The sequence below is a fragment of the Haemorhous mexicanus genome, chromosome 16 (assembly GCF_027477595.1).
Source record: "Haemorhous mexicanus isolate bHaeMex1 chromosome 16, bHaeMex1.pri, whole genome shotgun sequence".
Lineage (NCBI taxonomy): Eukaryota > Metazoa > Chordata > Aves > Passeriformes > Fringillidae > Haemorhous > Haemorhous mexicanus.
Genome location: NC_082356.1, coordinates 6,624,181 through 6,642,049, shown reverse-complemented (window position 1 = coordinate 6,642,049; position 17,869 = coordinate 6,624,181). Strand labels below are relative to the sequence as shown.

The window sequence follows — 17,869 nt, the reverse complement described above, 5'->3', positions numbered from 1 at the left end:
CTGCCCCTGGGCCAGGTTTGAGGCCAGCGCCTGAGGCAGGGAGATGCAGTGGGGGAAGGAGGATGGAGAGCATCTGGAGAGGTGGCCTTGGGGCCAGCAAAGGCCAGTGTCAGAAACTCACAGCCAGGGCAAAGACACCCGTTTCGTCCCCATCAGAGGTGCACATGCTGTGCTCTGGCCAGCTCCCCAGCACATCCAGGAGGATCAGCAGCACTGGTTCCGCAGTCCTGGGCGAGCACATGATGGTCTTCCACATGGCCATGGCAGCTCTGTGGGGTTAGAGCTCTGTCTCAGGGAGGTCTCAGACACAGCACGGTGGCCTGGGCAGCAGTGGGGATCTGAGCCAGCTGCCAGCTCTTCCTCTGCCCATTGTCCCTCACTGGCAGCACCCAGGCAGCCCAGCCCTTTGGGGACAGACCCCTGAGGGGCAGGGAGGGAGCATGGCAGCAGGCATGGGAGGTGACATGCCAGGGCTGGGAAAGGGAGCAGCCAGAGGGCCCTGGAACTCTCTGTTGGTCAGACACCTGGGCCAAGTTGTACAGGCTGATGGGCTGGGGAGCCCTGAGCTCTCTGGGCAGGTGGGCCCCATACCTGTCACAGGATGGGGCCACACGCAGGAGCGTCATTAGTACATCAGCAGGCTGTGCTTCGGTGAGATCCAGCAGGGTCCTGTTCAGCCTGTGCTCAGCAAACTGATTGGCCAGGAGCCACTGGTGGATGTACCTGACCAGGGCGGGCACCTGGAGAAGGCACAGGAAGACTTGGAAAGCTGCCAGAAGGAGGAATGTCCCCAGTGTCCCCAGAGAAGTTCTTCCCTTCCCACCACACTGCCATGGCCTCAAAGCCTTCCAGTGACCAGTGGGCGTGGCTTGAGAGGCCAAGCAATTCCTGGGAGGATCAAACCCTGGCCACAGGCTGCTTACTTGCTTTGGGTTGGAAAAGCCCTCTTCTACAAGCATATCCAGCAGGGCAGCACTGGTCTTGGTTTTGAAGATGTACGTGTATGCTCTGAGCCCAGTTCCCATGGTGCTGGTCTCTTCTTCCCGAATTCTCTTGATGAATTTGCAAACCAGCTGTAGGAGAAGGGCAAGAAGCCAGGGATGTTGCATAGAATGCTCCAAGTGCAGTGACAGCAGGCCCAGCCCAGGTGGGGGTGGCTGCAGGTACCTGCGCTGTTCGGCGGAAGAGGCCACGGGCGGGGTCCTGCTCTTGTGTGCGCTCCAGGGCCGCACCTGGCAAAGAACGAGCGCAGCCAGAGCTGAGGGGCTGCGGGAGAGGCCGGAGAACACAGCCCAGCCCTGCGCTCCCCAGGTGGGGACAGCCCTGGGATGCCTGAGGGGATGGAGCACGGCCACTGCGGGGTGTCTGCCTGGCCCCTGTCCATGGGCATGGGCCAGGGGATGGGATGGGATGGGATGGGATGGGATGGGATGGGATGGGATGGGATGGGATGGGATGGGATGGGATGGGATGGGATGGGATGGGATGGGATGGGATGGGATGGGATGGGATGCAATGTTGCCAGGCTGGCTGCAGGCACCATCCCTGTGGCCCAGCTCTGCCACTCACCCTCCTGCAGCAGCTCAAACAGCACCACCTCTTTGGTCTCCTGTGCTGGAGCAGCTCCAGCACCTTCTTCCTCCTCCTCCTCCTCCTCCACCCAGGCCAGCTTGGACACTCTTAGGGGTCTCTGCTCCATGTCTCTGACTGGATTTGTGGCTACTTGCTGGAGAGATGCCTCAGAAAAGCTCAGAGTCAGCAAGTCCTGCAGTGGTGCCTGGAAGGCACCTTCAAGTAAGAAGCCTCAGGAAGGCAACAGGACAGCAAGTCCTGCACTCTGGTCTCGAGGGCTCCTGCCACAAGGACAGGAGACTCCTGTCAAGGATTGTAGTCTGGCCTCGAGGGCACTGGTGGCAGGGATGGGAGATGCCTCTGGGGCACCAAGTCCCACACTCTGTCCTCGAGGGCACCTGCAGAAGAGAAGGGAGACCACGGGGCACCAAGTCCTGTGGTCAGGCCTCGAGCTCAGCTGCAGCAATAACGCCTTGGAAAGGCTCCGGTTTGGACAGGAACGAGCGCGCTGTGTGGGGGCTCCTCACGGCACCGCTCTGTCCTGTCCTGTCCTGTTGTGTGCTCTGAGCACTGTGGTGTGCTCTTGTCACTGCCAGCTCCTATGTCACCACGTGTCACAAAGGGCCCTTGGACACCTGTTCTATGCCACGGTGCCCACGAAGCACTGTGTCACAAAGGGCCCCTGCACACACTGCCCCTTGCCCTGGGGCCGCCCCCAGCCCACCCAAAGTGGCCCAGGTTGAAGGAATCTCTCACCCCAAGTGTCTAAGACAGCCCGACAGGGTCTTTAGGGGCGGTTCAAACCATCAGCAAATGCTGCCCTGCTCTGTGGGCTCAGGGCAGCAGAAGGAGCCTCCAGGGCTGCCAACACAGCTGCACTGGGCAGGGCATGGGGCCTTCCAGGGAAGCTGGCTCAGCCTCCTTGGGACACGTCCTGGCTGGTGGCCATCCTAAACCCATGGGTGTGGCATGGACATGGAACGTGGGGGCCAGGGCAAGAGTGCTGCTCTGAGCCCTGGGGCCCAGAGAGCGCTGACCTCAGCAGGTGTGGCAGAGTCCCTGCCCAAGCAGACCTGCCACCCTCCGAGCCCTGGCAGCGCTAGTGCCCGTCCCCTGCCCCAGAGACCTCTGCCCCCAGGGGGCTTCTGTGCCAGAGGGAACCAAAGCCCACGTACACTGGAGACTGTGCTCCTTCCTGCAGGTGCTGTTGGCAGGAGCACCTGGAGCCACTGCTGGCAACACTTGGTCTGGGTCAGAAGTTCTCACTCCATGCTGAAATTATTTTCTCATTTCCTTCAGCACAAAAACACCTTAATGGCAAAGGAACAGAAGAATCTGGCATTTAAGAATCCTCACTTCAGGAAAGCTTTACTTCCCGTTGCTCAACTCAAGTAGTTCCAAAAAGTTGCAAACTTCCCAACTTCATTGGGATGGCCTGAGAAGGTGAAGAGTTGGAATTCTGCTTTCTGTCTCAAAGCAGCAACTCATTTGCCTTAACATCATCCATTGAGAGTCACTTTACAAAACATAACACTGCACAGAGGTAAAAAAAAACCAGTTCTTTGGTTTGCAAATGGTTTTCTATGAAGGGATGATTTTATCCTAATTCTCTTAAAGAATAAAAGCTCTCAAGAAATTAAAGTCCACTCAGTGTTACAATAGTAGCCCAAACAAATGAGTAGATGGCAAAAGGGCTAATCCTCCCCCTGGTACAGATATCTAAGTGGCCAGTAAAGAACAGCTCTCCCCTCTTGTTCCCTGCAGGAGAATCAGGACCATGAACAAGAATAGTCACAGACAGTCTTTCTGCCCTCTGTAACCAAATCTGTGCCAAACCACAGATGCTGCTTTAAATCTGACTCAGATTCCAGCCTAGACCTCTCACCTTGCAGACATCTCCTTCCCCGACACCCCACCAACACCAACACCCCCAAACTCCAACACAGAAGCCCTCAACACCTCAGCAGGACCCCCAGCTGTCCCTGTCCCTCTGCAGAGCTTTCCCACCGTCCAGCAGACCCCCTGGTTCCCTGCACATGCCGTGGGATGACACTCAGGAGGATCTGCCCCAAGGCCTTCTTCGGTGGCAAGCTCAGGCTGCCAGGCCTATGGTTCCTGGATCACCCTTCCCACCTCACTGGGAGCTCCCTGGGAAGCACTTTCCTTGAGAAGCAAGCCCCTTTCCTCCAAAGGCATTTCCCCAAATGTGTAGCTTTCCTGGGGAACACCAATACACTCTTAAGAAAAGCTGGCAAGGCTGAATGACTTCAGGTCCTTTCAGGACAGGCACTCCAGCTCTAGCTCGTATTCCCCCAAGTGTGTTTCCAGGTGGAGGTTCAGAGGTGCAGCCCCAGGCCCTCTACAAACACAAGCTGCCCACTGCCTCTTCACCTGCCTCAACTCCTGCCTGCAGTCACAGCAGCAAAACCAGGCTGTTCCCAGCCAGAGCCCAGAGCCCTGTTCCTGCAGGATGCTCTTGCCAGCACCTTCCAGGACTCTCAGCTGTGCATGCAGAGCTTTTCATGCTGGCTCCCAACAGGCTTTGGAAGGCAGAGCACAACCTGGCTGGCTCTGCCACCAGCACACCCCAAACACAGGCGGAGGAAGAAGCAGCAGGGGCTGTTTTGCAGCCATGCCCAAGAGAAACTGGAAGGGTGCCCTCCCTCTGGTCTCACTTGGTTGGCTTTCTGACTGGGTCTGAGCCTGGGGCTGCCATTCCTTGGTTGTGGGGACCAGAACCACACCTGGGATCCCAGCACTGCCTGACAGCGCTCCGGGCACTGGCACGGTCACGCGTCCGAGTCTCAGGCACCGTGCTGCTGCTTCATTTGTCCTTAGGCACACCCAAAGCTCTCTGTTAAGCCCAGATGGTCTCTGATTCTGCCCTCTTCCTGATCCTGTGCAGGGATGGAGCACTGCTGTGCTTTCAGGAAGCTGTTCTTGAAACCTTCCAGCATTCCAAGCTCCTTTGCCCTCCATGGATGCTTGCCATGGAATCCTCACAGCTGGGTTCAGAGCATTCTCAGGTTTGCTCTTCCAAAGTCCAGGGACTCCAGAGTGCTCAGCAAGATCTGTAACTCCACAGTGTTGTGGAATTGGACTTTCAGCACAGGGACCTTTCCAGCCTGATCTGCCCTCGTTCCTCTGTGTCTGTGCAAAAACCACAGTGTGGAAGAGAATGGCAGGAGGGGCCTGTGTGTCCCAGGGCTCCGGATTTGCATCGCTCCAGCTCCACAGAGATGCAGGTAAAGCAAAGAAGCCAAACTGTTTATTAATGGAAGGCGAAGCAAAGGGATGAGCTGGGAGGGAAGAAAGGGGATGGGCAGGTTCTGAGGGCTGGAGGGAGGGAGCTGTCAACAGCAAGAGAGAAGGCAGGAGCTATGGGAACTTCCCACAGGCTCAGCTGTGCCAGTCATCAGCTGTGCCTGGAGCTTCAGCTGATCTCCTCTGCTCTCCAGGTGGTCTCACCTTCCAAGGGATCTGGAGGTCTTAAAGAGACACTGGTTCTTCTGAGCCAGCAGATGAAAGTAGTTCAGCTCTTCCCTCGAATATCACCTGAACAAATATGCTTATGCAGGAGGGGCTGTTGTCTTCACTCAGGCCTTGAAGGGCTGAAGGAGACAGGAACAGAGCCACAGTCAGAACCTGGATGTGCAGGAATCCAAGGAGACCTTTCTGCCAGAGCCATCCTACCCAGCTCTTGCCATGGCCACAAGAGAGGAGGGGCCAAGGGGATCAGCTGCAAGGTGCCGGCCATGAATCCCCCTGCCCACATCCCTGAAATCTCTGTGTGCTCTGCCCACAGCACCCCTCGTCCACACAAGGAGCAAAGCCCACCACAGCCAGGGCAGGGATTGCAGCTCCCTGCCCAGGGATTGCAGCTCACCCAGCCAGCCCCTGCTGACAGCCCACTGCCCTCACCACCCTCACAGAGGGCCTGGAGCTCTTCCTTCTGCCCCATCAGGAGCAGCCTGGCCATCCTTGGGAATACAGGCTCACCATAACTAAGGCTGCTGTGGCTATTATCCAGTTTGCTTTATGGCTTAATAAGGTGAGGGATTATTGGATTTTTAACTTCCTCTGGAAGGCAGGCACATGGATTCAGAGCTATGAGACACTAAGTGTATGTTTTGGGGGTTACTTTAATAATGGTACTTACTGTGAGGAAATGACACTGGGGGAAATTTTCTCCCAGCCCTTCACCCAGCCCTTTGGGTCTGCCCCACCAGTTTTCAAAGGGTTCAGATCCACTCTAAATGCTAAAGATACCATACAGTGGTTGGTGTTGCTGATAGGCCTGTTACATTTAGCATTCAGAGATAAGGGAAGATTAACCTGGATAACCACACTGACACCTACCCCAGAGACAAGGGATGCTGCTGTCCCAGAGACTGACCCTGCCCCAGAGCCCATCTCAGAAATGAACCACCCAGGTTGGGTGGGGGTTCTAGAGAAAAAGATGGGCCAGATGCTGAAGGAGTACATTTCCACAGCTGGTGAAAAACCCTTCCCCTGCCTCAAAGAGGGGGAGTCTGATGGTGCAGCAGTGGAACCCACAGATGTTACAACTGTCCAGGTTCCAGCTGAAGTGCAAAGGCAATCACAGCCAGCAGCAGTTGCCCCAGTGGAAACAAGGAGATCTAAGATGAAGCCAGAGCACCCAGATGAGGATAAGAAAGGAGGGCCCTCACAACCTGCAGGAGAGACAAGAGTTGAGATCATCACTGAGTCCCTGATGTACAAAAGTCTCTGTAATCTGCACAAAGACATTGTAGAACGGGGATGTGAGGCTTGTACAATCTGGTTACTCTGGGTCTGGGACCTTATGGGTACAGGTGTGCAACTGGATGGTGGTGAGGCAAGGAATGTGGGACCCTTGACCCAGGACTCAGGTATCAATCAGATTTTTGTAAGGGAGCCAGGCTCCCTTTCCCTCTGGGAGCAGCTTTTAGTGAGTGCCAGAGAGAGGTTTGTCCACAGGGAGAGAATGCAGGAGCACCACCATGGAATGTGCTGGAAGACCCTCTGAGGGGGGAGGAAGGGATCCAGCAGCTGAGAGAAGTGTCAGTATTGGAGGTCTCCTTGGGAGGGATGGACAGCATGATAATGACCCCGACAAGGTCAGGTGCACAGGGCAAATGTGTTGGAGTCTGGCAAATCTGGGGCCATCTCAATACACCACCTTCATTGCAACAATTAATGCCGATACCAACCGAGAGACAGTGGGCTCTGTTGCCAACAAGCTGAGAAATTATGAAAGTATGATCAATGTCCTGATGCAGGCTCATGTCTCTGCTGTGCTCCAAGAACTCAGAGCAGAGATGAGGGAGGAGGTGAGGAGGAACAGTTCCCACATTGCACCAGTGGCTAATTGCCTACATAGAATCTCCCTTAATTTTTCATCCTCTACCTGTTTTTCAATTGCTGCAGCAATTTTTTCTACAAATTGCAGAAAAGGTTCTTTAAGACCTTGTTTTATAGTGACATATTTTTGTTTTGGATCTGCCATTTCCATTGTTTTATAGCGTTCATACCTAATTGTTGAGCCTGTGTTAAAACCAGGGGATCCCACCATGCCTGTAAATCTGGATTAGAAAAAGGCCCTTGACCAAGCAAAACATCAACTCCTACAGCAGGACGAGGGTCCTGCTGAGGTAGTTTCATTTTATCTAAAGCTGTTCGCTCAGCTAATTGCCTCCAATTTTCTTGAAATACCTTAGACTGCACTGGTTGAAACAAAACTGTAGCCAAATGCACAATATCATAAGGAGACAGCAAATCTGTATTAACAATACGAATTAATTGCATTACTTCAGCAGAATTAATACCAAATTTAGCTTCTTTAGACTGAAGATCCTGCACAACCTTCCATTCAAACACCTCATGACTATCACTTCGTCCTGAATTAGGAACTGCTTGAAACACAGGAAAACCCATTTTACCATTAGCAACATCCATATCAACAACATCCAAGCCCTCTGGTGCGCCTATTTTCTCCACTAAATCCCAGTCTCCTATCTCAACTGCTTTCCTTTTAACATATTCCCAACAACAAAAAGAATTATGAACAGTTACAGTGACATTATCAGAAGGCCGAGCTTTTGAAACACCAAGCTTATTTCTACTACCAGTTTTACCAAGGTTATTTCTACTACCAGTTCTACAAAGCTTATTTCTATTACCAGTTTTACAGCAAATAGAAGTATGCATTAAGTCAGACCTTTTAACCCCTGTAATTTCCTCATTATCACTATCAGAATCAGAAAACAAAGGAGGAGAAAGAGTTAATATTTCCATGTGTTCATGCAGTTCAGAGTCAGAGGCAAGCAAAGGAGCAGATGGCTCAATTTATTTCTTTTTTAAGGTCATCTTAGCCGGCCACTGTGCCGAGGACTCAGAGTTAGATTTAACATTAAGTTCAGCTAGTGGCTCTATGGGGGAGGGGTACGTGGATTTGAAGCCTTTTGCAGACAAACACGAAGAAGCCTTACCAACTTTTCCCGTAGCAACAGACCCAGCAACAGTCTCTGCAGAAAAAATCCCAGCAGAACACTCAGGCTGAGCTTCTCCCCTTTGCTGCTCCCCAGCAGCTACGAGTTCCTCCTCCAGGTCTTTCTTGTCCTGCTCTGCTTTCCACTCCTTTAAGGTGTTATAAAGCAACCTCCAAGTAGGAGATAAATCTGCAGCTGCTTTATCCCCATTCTGAATTACTTCCAGAGTTTTTCTCCAACTTCTTTCCAAGCTCTAACACTAAAAGCAGTAGTTACATCAGTCTTAAAATTTTGAGACTTTGCCCATATTTAAATACTATGCAGAGCACAGTCCGTTGTTTTAACTCCTTTTGTTTTTAAGGACGTTTTCCATGTAGATAAAACAATCTGTTCTTCACTTGTTAAATTATTTCCCATTGTTCCCAGCAGCTCACCTTTTTTCCAGGTGTCAGAATCAGGTCCAGACTGGCAGCTGCTCCCCGCTGCTCTCAGCTTCGCTGGGCTCTGTGCTCACTGCCCCTCGCCCGGCAGTTCCATCAGGTCAGGGTAGCACCAAATGTCACCTTTAGGCCGGACGTGACATACACACGTGACCAAAGTCCAGGAAGAAAAAAAGTTTTTATTCTGCATCTTCTCCAGTTTATACACCCTTAACAAAGCGTGATCCTAAGTCATTAACTACATCACAATAACTTATTATATTCATTGGTGCAAAGCAATCAGCATCAATATAATTGGAAAAAGTTTAACAGAAATTTAATAAGGCACGTATACACATCCACTTAGGCACGTAGTCTAGCTTACAAAAATTCTCATGTATCTTTTCTAATCGGTTTCCATGCTGACGGCCTTGTCTTCTTCCTTGCTATGGATACACCGAAAATCATCACGTGTTATTTCTTCTATTAACTCAGCTTTGCTTGCAGGCCAGCTGTCAAGCCCCGCCAAAGCAGCCACTCTGCCCATGGACAGCCCAAGAATCACATTTGATGGAGCCATCAGACTCAGTCTGAGCTGTCCTTTTTCCAAGCTGCAAACAGAACCTGCCCCAGCCAGTGCCCTGCAAACAGGGAGGGTTCTGTCAAGCCAAGGAGAGTGCCCAGAGATTTGGGGTCTGTGAGTGCTGGCACAAGAGATCAGGCACAGGGAAACACCTGCAGGAGGAAAATCTCCAGGAAGACAGAAGATCAGGCAATGAGAGAAAACCAAACTCAGAAATGCTGTGGCAGGGAGAGATCAGAGATGTCCACAGGATCCCCTCCAGTGCAGCCCCTCCCTCTGAACAAGTCCCCTCCCTCCTGTGCCCCCAGCCAAGCCTCTGCCCTCAGGGCCGGGGCTCCAAGGCGTGCAGCCCCTCCTGTGGAGGCAGAGCTGCAGCAGAGCCATGGGGCAGCTCTGCAGCCCCGGGCCCAGTTCCCTCTGCAGGGCACAGGGCTGGGAGCAGCTGCCTGGCCCTGGGGGCTCTGGCAGGGGGCACAGCTGGCTCAGGGTGACGCTGTCCCCAGTGCCCAGCTCTGGGCAATGCTGTCAGTGCAGCCAGGGAAGGAGCTGCATCTCCCTTCATCCAATGCCATCATAAGGACACTTGGGAGTCTCCCTGAGATTCAGTCCAAGCTGGGAGCTTCAATCCAGGGTGCAAACCTGTCCTAGAGCGTCTCTGAGTGATAAGATTGACAGGGAAAGGCAGAGGTGTTGTGACCCTGAAAATGCTGCTGGGTTGATGGAATGAGCAACGTGAGTCCTTGGCTACAAATGTGGAGCTGGGCTGTGGTGGATCCATCTGCTCTCAGCAGCACCTGGTCACTTTTTAAGGGAAAGACTGGAAGGTGATGACCCTCCACCTGAGAAAGGTGAAATCCCAGAGAAACTCTGAACAGGTCAGAATGACAGACCATCTCCCCTCACTCTCCACTCACCACTGTGCCTCACAGAACTTGCTCTGTTCTCCCTGAGTGTAGCAGTGTTATAGGTTGACTATATGATGCTTTTATTCCCAGTCGTCTTGTTCTGTTTGTGCTGAATAATAAGTTTTGCACCTTTAAGACTTGTTCCAGAGAGTGAAGGAGAGAGAGAAGCAGCAGCAGTTTGTTTTCAGACACAACTCACTCCTCCACATTCCTGCTCCTGGACTGTGTTGTCTGCAGACAGACAGCGGAACAGAGCTCTCCTTTGCTTTTAGTTAGTTTAGCTAGGTGAGGCAAAGAAGTTCTCTAGACTGTGGTTTTTCCCTTTTCTTTGGCCCTGTTCCAACCTGCTCTGGACTGAACACCAGCAGAGCACCGGCAGCTCCACCTGTGGCCCCCGGGCTGGGCCTGGGCCGCGGCATTTCCAGCACCGGAGGGGCTGAGCAGAGACTGAGTGAGCTGAACTGCAACCCAGGGGGGACTTGGTGAGTTTGTCATCTCTTTTGGAGCAGTAAGAGTTTCATTGTTTAATATTGTTTAAGTTTTATTGTTTAATGAACAGGTTTTTCCACTTTTCTCCAAGGAGGTATTTTCTCCCGGACCGGTTGGGGGAGGGGCGACTGAATCTGCTTTCCTAGAGGAGCCCCTTTGGGGGGTTCTCTCCCAAACTTGCCCTGAACCAGGACAGTGACAGTCTCCAGAATTTTGGGGGTTTTATTGGGGTATTTGGGGAATTTTATTGGATTGTTGGGAGCATTATTAGGATTCTTTGCAGGTCCAGGAATTTTGAGGAATTTTTTTTTGTTCTTTGGTGGGATTTGCGGGGGGTTTGTGGGGTTTTTTGGATGCTGCCAAGATTTCTTTGGGTCTTGGGGGGATTTTGTAGGACTTTTTGTTGTTTTGGGCATATTTTTGGGAGGATTGGTGGGGTTTAATTGGGAGTTTTGGGGGGGTTGTTGGGATTTCAATAGATTTTGTAGACTTTGATTGGGATTCTAGGGTGTTCTAATGTGATTCTGTGAGATTTAATTGGGATTTTGTGGGTTTTATTGGGATTTTCTGGGCTTTGAAGGAGATTTTAGTGCCTCTCAGCCCTTCCCCACAACTGGGGACAACCCCAAAGCCCCCTCAGACCACCCAAGGTCCCCCAAAATCCCCCCAAAATTACAATAAGATCTTCCAAAACCCCAGAGAATCCCACAAAATACCAGTGAAACCCACTCAAATTAAAAAATACTCCCAAAAACTTCAATAAATGCCCCAAAACAACCAACCCCCCACAAAACCCCAATAAAATCCCCCAAATTCCAATACCCCCCAAATCCACAACACCCCCAAAACTCAGTAATTGTCTCCAAAAACCCCAATAATTCCTGCTAAACTCCCAATAAAATTCCCCAAAGCCCAAAAAAGCCACTCCCAAATACCCAAAACCCTCCCAAAACCCCCAAAAAAGCCCCCAAAATCCCCCCAGACTCACTGGGGCCGTCCTGGATCAGGGAGCACTGGCCGGTGGAACAGGAGCCACTTCAGGGGGCCCTCGGAGCTTTTTGGGGAGGGGGCACCATGGGAGACCCCCCAAAAACCGGTAAGGGGGGGGAACCCCTGCTGTGACCCCTCCCCCTGAAACCCCCAGACCCCGGTTCAGGGTGGGCCTGGGACCCCCTGGGACCCCAAAATCTCGCCCAGGACCCCTCCAGGAACCCCAAACCCCCCAGAGCCCCCCAGGGTGGGCCCAGGGCCCCCTGAGAGCCCCCAGACCCCAATCGGGCCCAGCCCAAGATGTCCCCTGAGACCCCCCCAGACCCTTCCTAAGACCCCACCCAGGACCTCTCCCCAAGCCCTTCCAGACCCCCCAAAGCCCCTCCCCAAAACCTCCAAAACCCTCCCAGGACACCCTCAGGACCCCCCCAGAGCCCTCCCCAAACTCCCCCAGGACCATCCCAACACCCCCAGACCCTCCCAAGACCTTCCTACGACCCCTCCCCAAAATCCCCCCAGACCCTCCCACGTCCTCCCCCCGAGACCCCTCTTAGGACCCATCCGCACCCCCCAGGTCCCCCCACAATGCCCAAGGACCCTCCCCAGACCCCACCCAAAGCCCCGGACCCCTCCCCAAAGCCCCCCCAGACCCCCCAGACCCCTCCCCCGCCCCCCCGCTCCCCCCCCAGGCCCCTCCCGCACCTGTCCCCAGCCCAGCGGGTCCCGGTGGCGGTGGGGAACGGGGCGCCACTTCCGGCTCGCCTCTGATTGGCTGCGACGAGGCGGGGAAGGCGGGCGTTACTGAAGGGAGCCGCGCTGTGAATGGTTGGTTCGGGGACGTGCAGTGTGGTGATTGGTCGGTTCGGCGGGGCGCACCGCTATTGGCTGGGAGCCTGCCCACGCGGCCGAGGCGGGAGATTGCGAGAGGAGAGCGGCAGAGGAGGAGCTGGGGTCTGAAGAGAAAGGGGGGGATTTCTGGGGGCATTGACGGGAAATAGGGGGGTGTGTGGTGGGTTTGGGGGGAATGAGTGGGTGTGAGGGGGCTTTGGTGGAAGCTTGAGAGGGTCTGGAGCGTTCTCAGGTGGGTTTAGGGGGATCTGAGGGGAATTGGGAGAGTCTGAGGGGATTTTGGGGGATTGTGAGTGGAACTGTGGGGTTGTGAGGGGATTTGGGGGTTCTGAGGTGGGTCTGGGGGGAATTTGGGGAAGTCTGAGGGGATTTCATAGAGTTTGGGGGGATTGAGGGGGGATTTGGGGTAGTCGGATGGATTTCGGGGGGGGTCTCAGGTGGCTCTGGGGTGAATTTTGAGGAGAACTGGGGGGGTCTGAGAATCCTGGGAAGGTTTTGGTGGTCTTGTAGAGGGTTTTGGGGTCCGGGATGGTCCCGGGCCAACCTAGGGGGGGCTCTGGGGGTCCTGGGGGAGATTTTGGGGTCGCAGGGGTTCCCCCTTCAGGTTTTTGGGGGGTCTCCCATGGTGCCCCCTCCCCAAAAAGCTCCGAGGGCCCCCTGAAGTGGCTCCTGTTCCACCGGCCGGTGCCCCCTGATCCAGGACGGCCCCAGTGAGTCTGGGGGGATTTTTGGGGGCTTTTTTGGGGGATTTTAGGAGGGGTTTTGGGGATTTGGTGGGGGTTTTTGAGGAGAATTACTGGGTTTTGGGGGGGGTGTTACATGATTTGGGGGGGTTTTGTGGATTTGTGGGGTTTTGAATTTTGGGGGATTTTATTGTAGTTGTGGAGGGTTTCTTGGGGGGGATTTATTGAAATTTTCGAGAGTGTTTTTAAATTTTGGTGGGTTCCACTGGTATTTTGTGGGATTTGCGTATGTTCAGAGGGTTTTTTGCGGATTTTTTTGGGATTTTGGAGGTTTTTAGTGGCATTTTGGGGGGGCTTTGCAGGTATTCCCGGATGTGGGGAAGGGCTGAGAGGCACCAAAATCTCCTTAAAACCCCCAAAAGTCCCAATAAAACCCACGACATCCCAATTAACTCTCACAAAGTTCTGTTAGAACACCCTAGAATCCTGATAAACGCACAGAACACCCACTGAAATTTCAACAAATCCCCCACATCCTAATTAAACCCCACAAATCCTTGCAAAAATGTCTGCAAAACCATAAAAAAGTCCCACAAAATCTACCCCGAGACCCAAAGAAATCTTGGCAACACCCAAAAAAACCCACAAAAACCTCCCAAAATTCTAACAAAAAACTCCAAAAAATTCCTTAAAAAACCTGAACCTCCAAAGGATCCTACTAAATGCCTGCACAATTCCAATAAACCCCCCCCAAATCCCCCAATAATCCAAATAAACCCCCTCAAAATTCCAGAGAATCTCACAAAACCCTCACAAAATCCTAGTAAAACCCCCAAAAGTACAAACAACCTTAAAAGATTTCAATAAATCTTGAAACACCCCCCCACAAGGCCAATAGAATCCCCCAAAGTCCAAACCCACCAAAATCCACAAACCCCCCAAAATCCCCAACACCCCCCAAACTCAGTGATTCTCTCCAAAAACCCCAATAATTGCCCTAAACTCCCAACAAACTCCCCCAGCCCACTGGTATGAACCAGCTGTGCTCACATGGTTCCAGTTGCTCTCTTTCACCCTCACTTTTGTTCCAGTCACTCCCAGTATCCCCAGTATGATCCCATTTGCTCCCGAGCATTCCCAGTCACCCTCAGTTTAGTGGGACTCACTGCCAGTATGATCCCAGTCACCTCCAGCATGATCCCAGTTGATCCCAGTATAAGTCCAGCAGTATCCCATCACCTCCAGCATGAAGCCAGTCACTTCCAGTTGCTCCCAGTTGCTCCTAGCATGATCCCAGTTGCTCACAGCTACTCCCAGTCACCCTCAGCATAATCTCAGTCATTCCTAGTGTACCCCATTTGCCCCTAACCTGGCCTCAGTGGCCCCCTGCAGGCTCCGGCTCGCTCCCAGTATGATCTCAGTATGATGTCCATACAAACCCGGTACAATCCCAGTCCAGCCCAGTCCCTGGCAGCGCTGCCACTGCTGGGATCCCCCAGCCCTGGGTGCGTTCCTCCCTCCCGGAGGTGCCGAGAGGAGCCCCAAGGGCTGGCAGTGCCCAGGCTGGGTCCCCAGCAAGGCCCAGTTTGGATGTGCAGCCCCCAGTTTTCCCAGTTTGCCTCTCCTTTGGCCCGGGCCGGGTTCCCCCCGCCCGCAGCGGCTGGGAGCAGCCGAGAGCCCCGCGCTGCCCATCCCGACCTGTCCCGGCTCCATCCCCGCTCCTGCTGCGGGAACGGGGCACCGAGGGTGTCGCTGCTGCTGGGGGAGGAGGAGGAGGAGGGAGGGAAGGGGAGGGATGGAGGGGGAGGGGGGGGGAGATGGAAGAGGAGGTCATGAAGGCGGAGAGAGAGCAGTGATAGAAGCAGGGAAAGGAGGTGGGGTTAGGGAGGGCGAGGAGTAGGAATAGAAGGGGAGGGATGGAAGAGGAGAAGGAGATGGAGATAAGAGAGCTGAGGAGGACAAGGAGCGGGGATGGAATGGGAGGAGCGGGAGGAAGAGGAGGGGCAAAGGCGGATCCAGGCTGGGCAGGCGGAACCATGTGCTCGAGCCCTGCCTGAATTCGCAGCCCCCACCTGTGGGATCATCGCCCCCCCCATCGCGCAGGTGAGTGGGGAGGGGGAGCTCAGCCCAGATATCCCGGGGGGATCCCTGGGTGGGGTTTTTTCGGGGGATGTTTGGAGAATGAAGAAGTCCAGGGCTGAGCGGAAAAGGCCCCTTGGGGGGACATCAGGGGGTGCCGGTGGCGGCTGCCGGCAGAGGCAGCCTGGAGGAGCAGAGCCCTGTGTCCCCCAGGAGCCCAAAGTGGGGAGCCCAGAAAGGGGGGAGCGCTGCCATTGGCGGGACCCTCAAGAGCTGGAGAGGGGCAGGGGGGACTCCTTGGAGCCCCTGCAGCCCAGAGCAGAGAGTGAGAGGAGAAAGGACCCGGGAGCCCAAACAGCCCCGGCATCCCAAAATAGTGAGAGCGAAGAGGGGCGAGCTTTTGGGATTGCTGGGACTGCCAGCAGCCTGGGGAGGGCAGGCACCGAGGAGAAGGGGGACCCCCAATCCAAGTGTGACCCCCAGCAGCTGGGACAGGGGGGAACCCCGAACACCAGAGGGACCACGGACAGGGAACTCTTTGGAGGCTTTTTCAGGGCTGAATTTTGGTGTTTGGGAGGTTTTTCTGGAGCCCAGGTGGCCTGTGACTTATAGAGATGGACTTGGGCAGAGGGACCTTCAAAATCCACGTGGTCATCCATTGTTTTACCCAAACCAGGATTTCCCATTGCCAACCCCTGGGAGGCTGTGAGGAAGAGGAAGGTGCCCCAGGACACTGAGGCAGGTGAGGAGGAAGTCAGTGCCCCTTTCCCCTCTGTGCTGCTCCATCTCCCAGCCCAGCACGGCCCCCGGCTGCAGGACAGCCCTGGGGGGGGATCTCCTTCCCCTTCCCTGTGCCACGGAGGCAAATCCCATCCTGTTTTTGTCCCGCTTCCTCCAGAGCAGGAGCTGAGCATGGAGAGCAGGGAGGACAAATCCCTGTGTCAGAACCTGGTGGAAGAGGCCGTTTTGAGCGGCTCCACGGCGCAGGAACCCAACGGGGAGGAAAAGCCCCGGAGATCCCACACGAGGAGGGGCTGCAAACGCAGATGGCAGGGATCTGAGGGGGAAAGAGCCAGCCTGGGCCGGGAAGGCGGCCAGAGATGGAGCCAGAGCTCAGAGCTGGTGCTCCATGAGCAGCTCCATGATGGGGAGAAGTCCCACAAGTGTGAGGAGTGTGGGAAGAGCTTCAGGTGGAACTCTGAGCTGATCAGGCACCAGAGGATCCACACTGGGGAACGGCCCTACGAGTGTGATCAATGCAAGAAGAGGTTTCAGACCAGCTCCAATCTCCTCCAGCACCAGCGCACTCACACAGATGAGAGGCCCTTCCGCTGCCCCGACTGCGGGCAGGGCTTCAGGCAGAATGACCATCTTGTCACGCACCGACGCATCCACACTGGGGAGAGGCCCCACGAGTGTGGGGAATGTGGGAAGAGCTTCAGGCACAGCTCCAATCTGATCAGGCACCAGAGAACCCACACCGGGGAGAGGCCCTGCAAGTGTGGGGAGTGTGGGAAGAGCTTCAGCCGGCATTCCAACCTGATCCTCCACCAAAAGATCCACACTGGGGAGAGGCCCTACGAGTGTTCCAAGTGTGGGAAGAGGTTTCAGAGCAACTCCCTTCTTCTCCAGCACTATCAGATTCACAGAGAGGAGAGGCCCTTCCAATGCCCTGACTGCGGGAAGGGATTCAAGCACTACTCCACCCTCATCACCCACCGGCGCATCCACACTGGGGAGAGGCCCTACGAGTGTCCCCAGTGTGGGAAGAGCTTCTCCAGGAGCTCTCACTTGACCCAACACCAACGGAGGCACCGGTGAGGGAAGCCCTGCGAGTGCCCCGAGTGCAGGAAGAGCTTCGTGCGCTGCTCCAGCTCCATCCCCCACTGGAGGAGCCGCATTTGGCAGAGCCCTGGTCACCCACATTCCCTGTGATCCATGTTGGGAACACACATGGCTGCTTTTCCTGTTGGTTTGGCCTTAATTTTATTCTGATTCATCTTCATCCCTTAAAACCACCATAAACATGGTTAAATAAATGAAATTGATCAAAGATATCTAAAGTCCCACCATTTCTCAGGTGTTTGAGGAGGAATTTAGGATTTGGTTACACATTCTGTGTGGAGTGTCCCTGTTGCTAAAAGGCAGGAATTAGATCTCATCCTTCTTGTGTTGCTAACAACTCCTCCCCTGGCCCAAACCCAAACTCCACCCCTGGCGTACCTGTCCTAGGGTGACTGTTATCCCCATTCGTGTGTGTGTAATTTATGCTGGATATTATGTTCTGTGCCTTTAAGACTGGTGGAGTCAAGGTTTTGTTTTGGCCTCTTATCAGCCACTCGGCGGGACATCCAGATAGCACCAGTGCACGTTGCTGCTTTTTGCTTCTTGCCCCTGCTTTTTGCTTTCGCTCTTGCTTCTGCTTCGCTTCTGCTTTGCTTGCTCTTGCTTTCTTCCCCCCCCCGCCATTAGTTAATTTAGCTAAACAGTCCAAATTCCTTTCTGGACTGTTCCTCCCACCCCGTTGGACCTGCTGACTGCTCCGGACTGGGATCTGGAACATGGAGAGAGAGAGTTTACACCTTGTGACTGTAGCAGCTGCCTCAGCGCCGGAGGGACTGATAACAGAGCAAACCTCCAGGAGAGACTGTTCTGAATTTGTCATCTTTTTTCGGAGCAGTGGAAGAGTGGTGTCATCCGGTATTGTTCATCGTGTGTGCTGGGGGGTGCTGTGCTTATCAATTAAACAGGTTCTTTCCACTTCTCTCCGAGGAATTCTTCCCGAACCGGTTGGGGGAGGGGCGTGTGG

General features: G+C 54.1%; 1 protein-coding gene and 1 pseudogene across 1 annotated transcript; one reads left to right on the top strand and one right to left on the bottom strand.

Moving 5' to 3' along the window:
- LOC132334622 (zinc finger protein 850-like) overlaps nt 1-17,869 on the bottom strand; it is an 860,268-nt pseudogene that overhangs the window by 665,255 nt on the left and 177,144 nt on the right.
- On the top strand, nt 15,962-16,931 carry LOC132334775 (zinc finger protein 239-like). The gene has a single exon (XM_059860889.1). It carries the CDS (start codon nt 15,973-15,975, stop codon nt 16,879-16,881), a length of 909 nt encoding a protein of 302 aa, XP_059716872.1. The 5' UTR covers nt 15,962-15,972; the 3' UTR covers nt 16,882-16,931.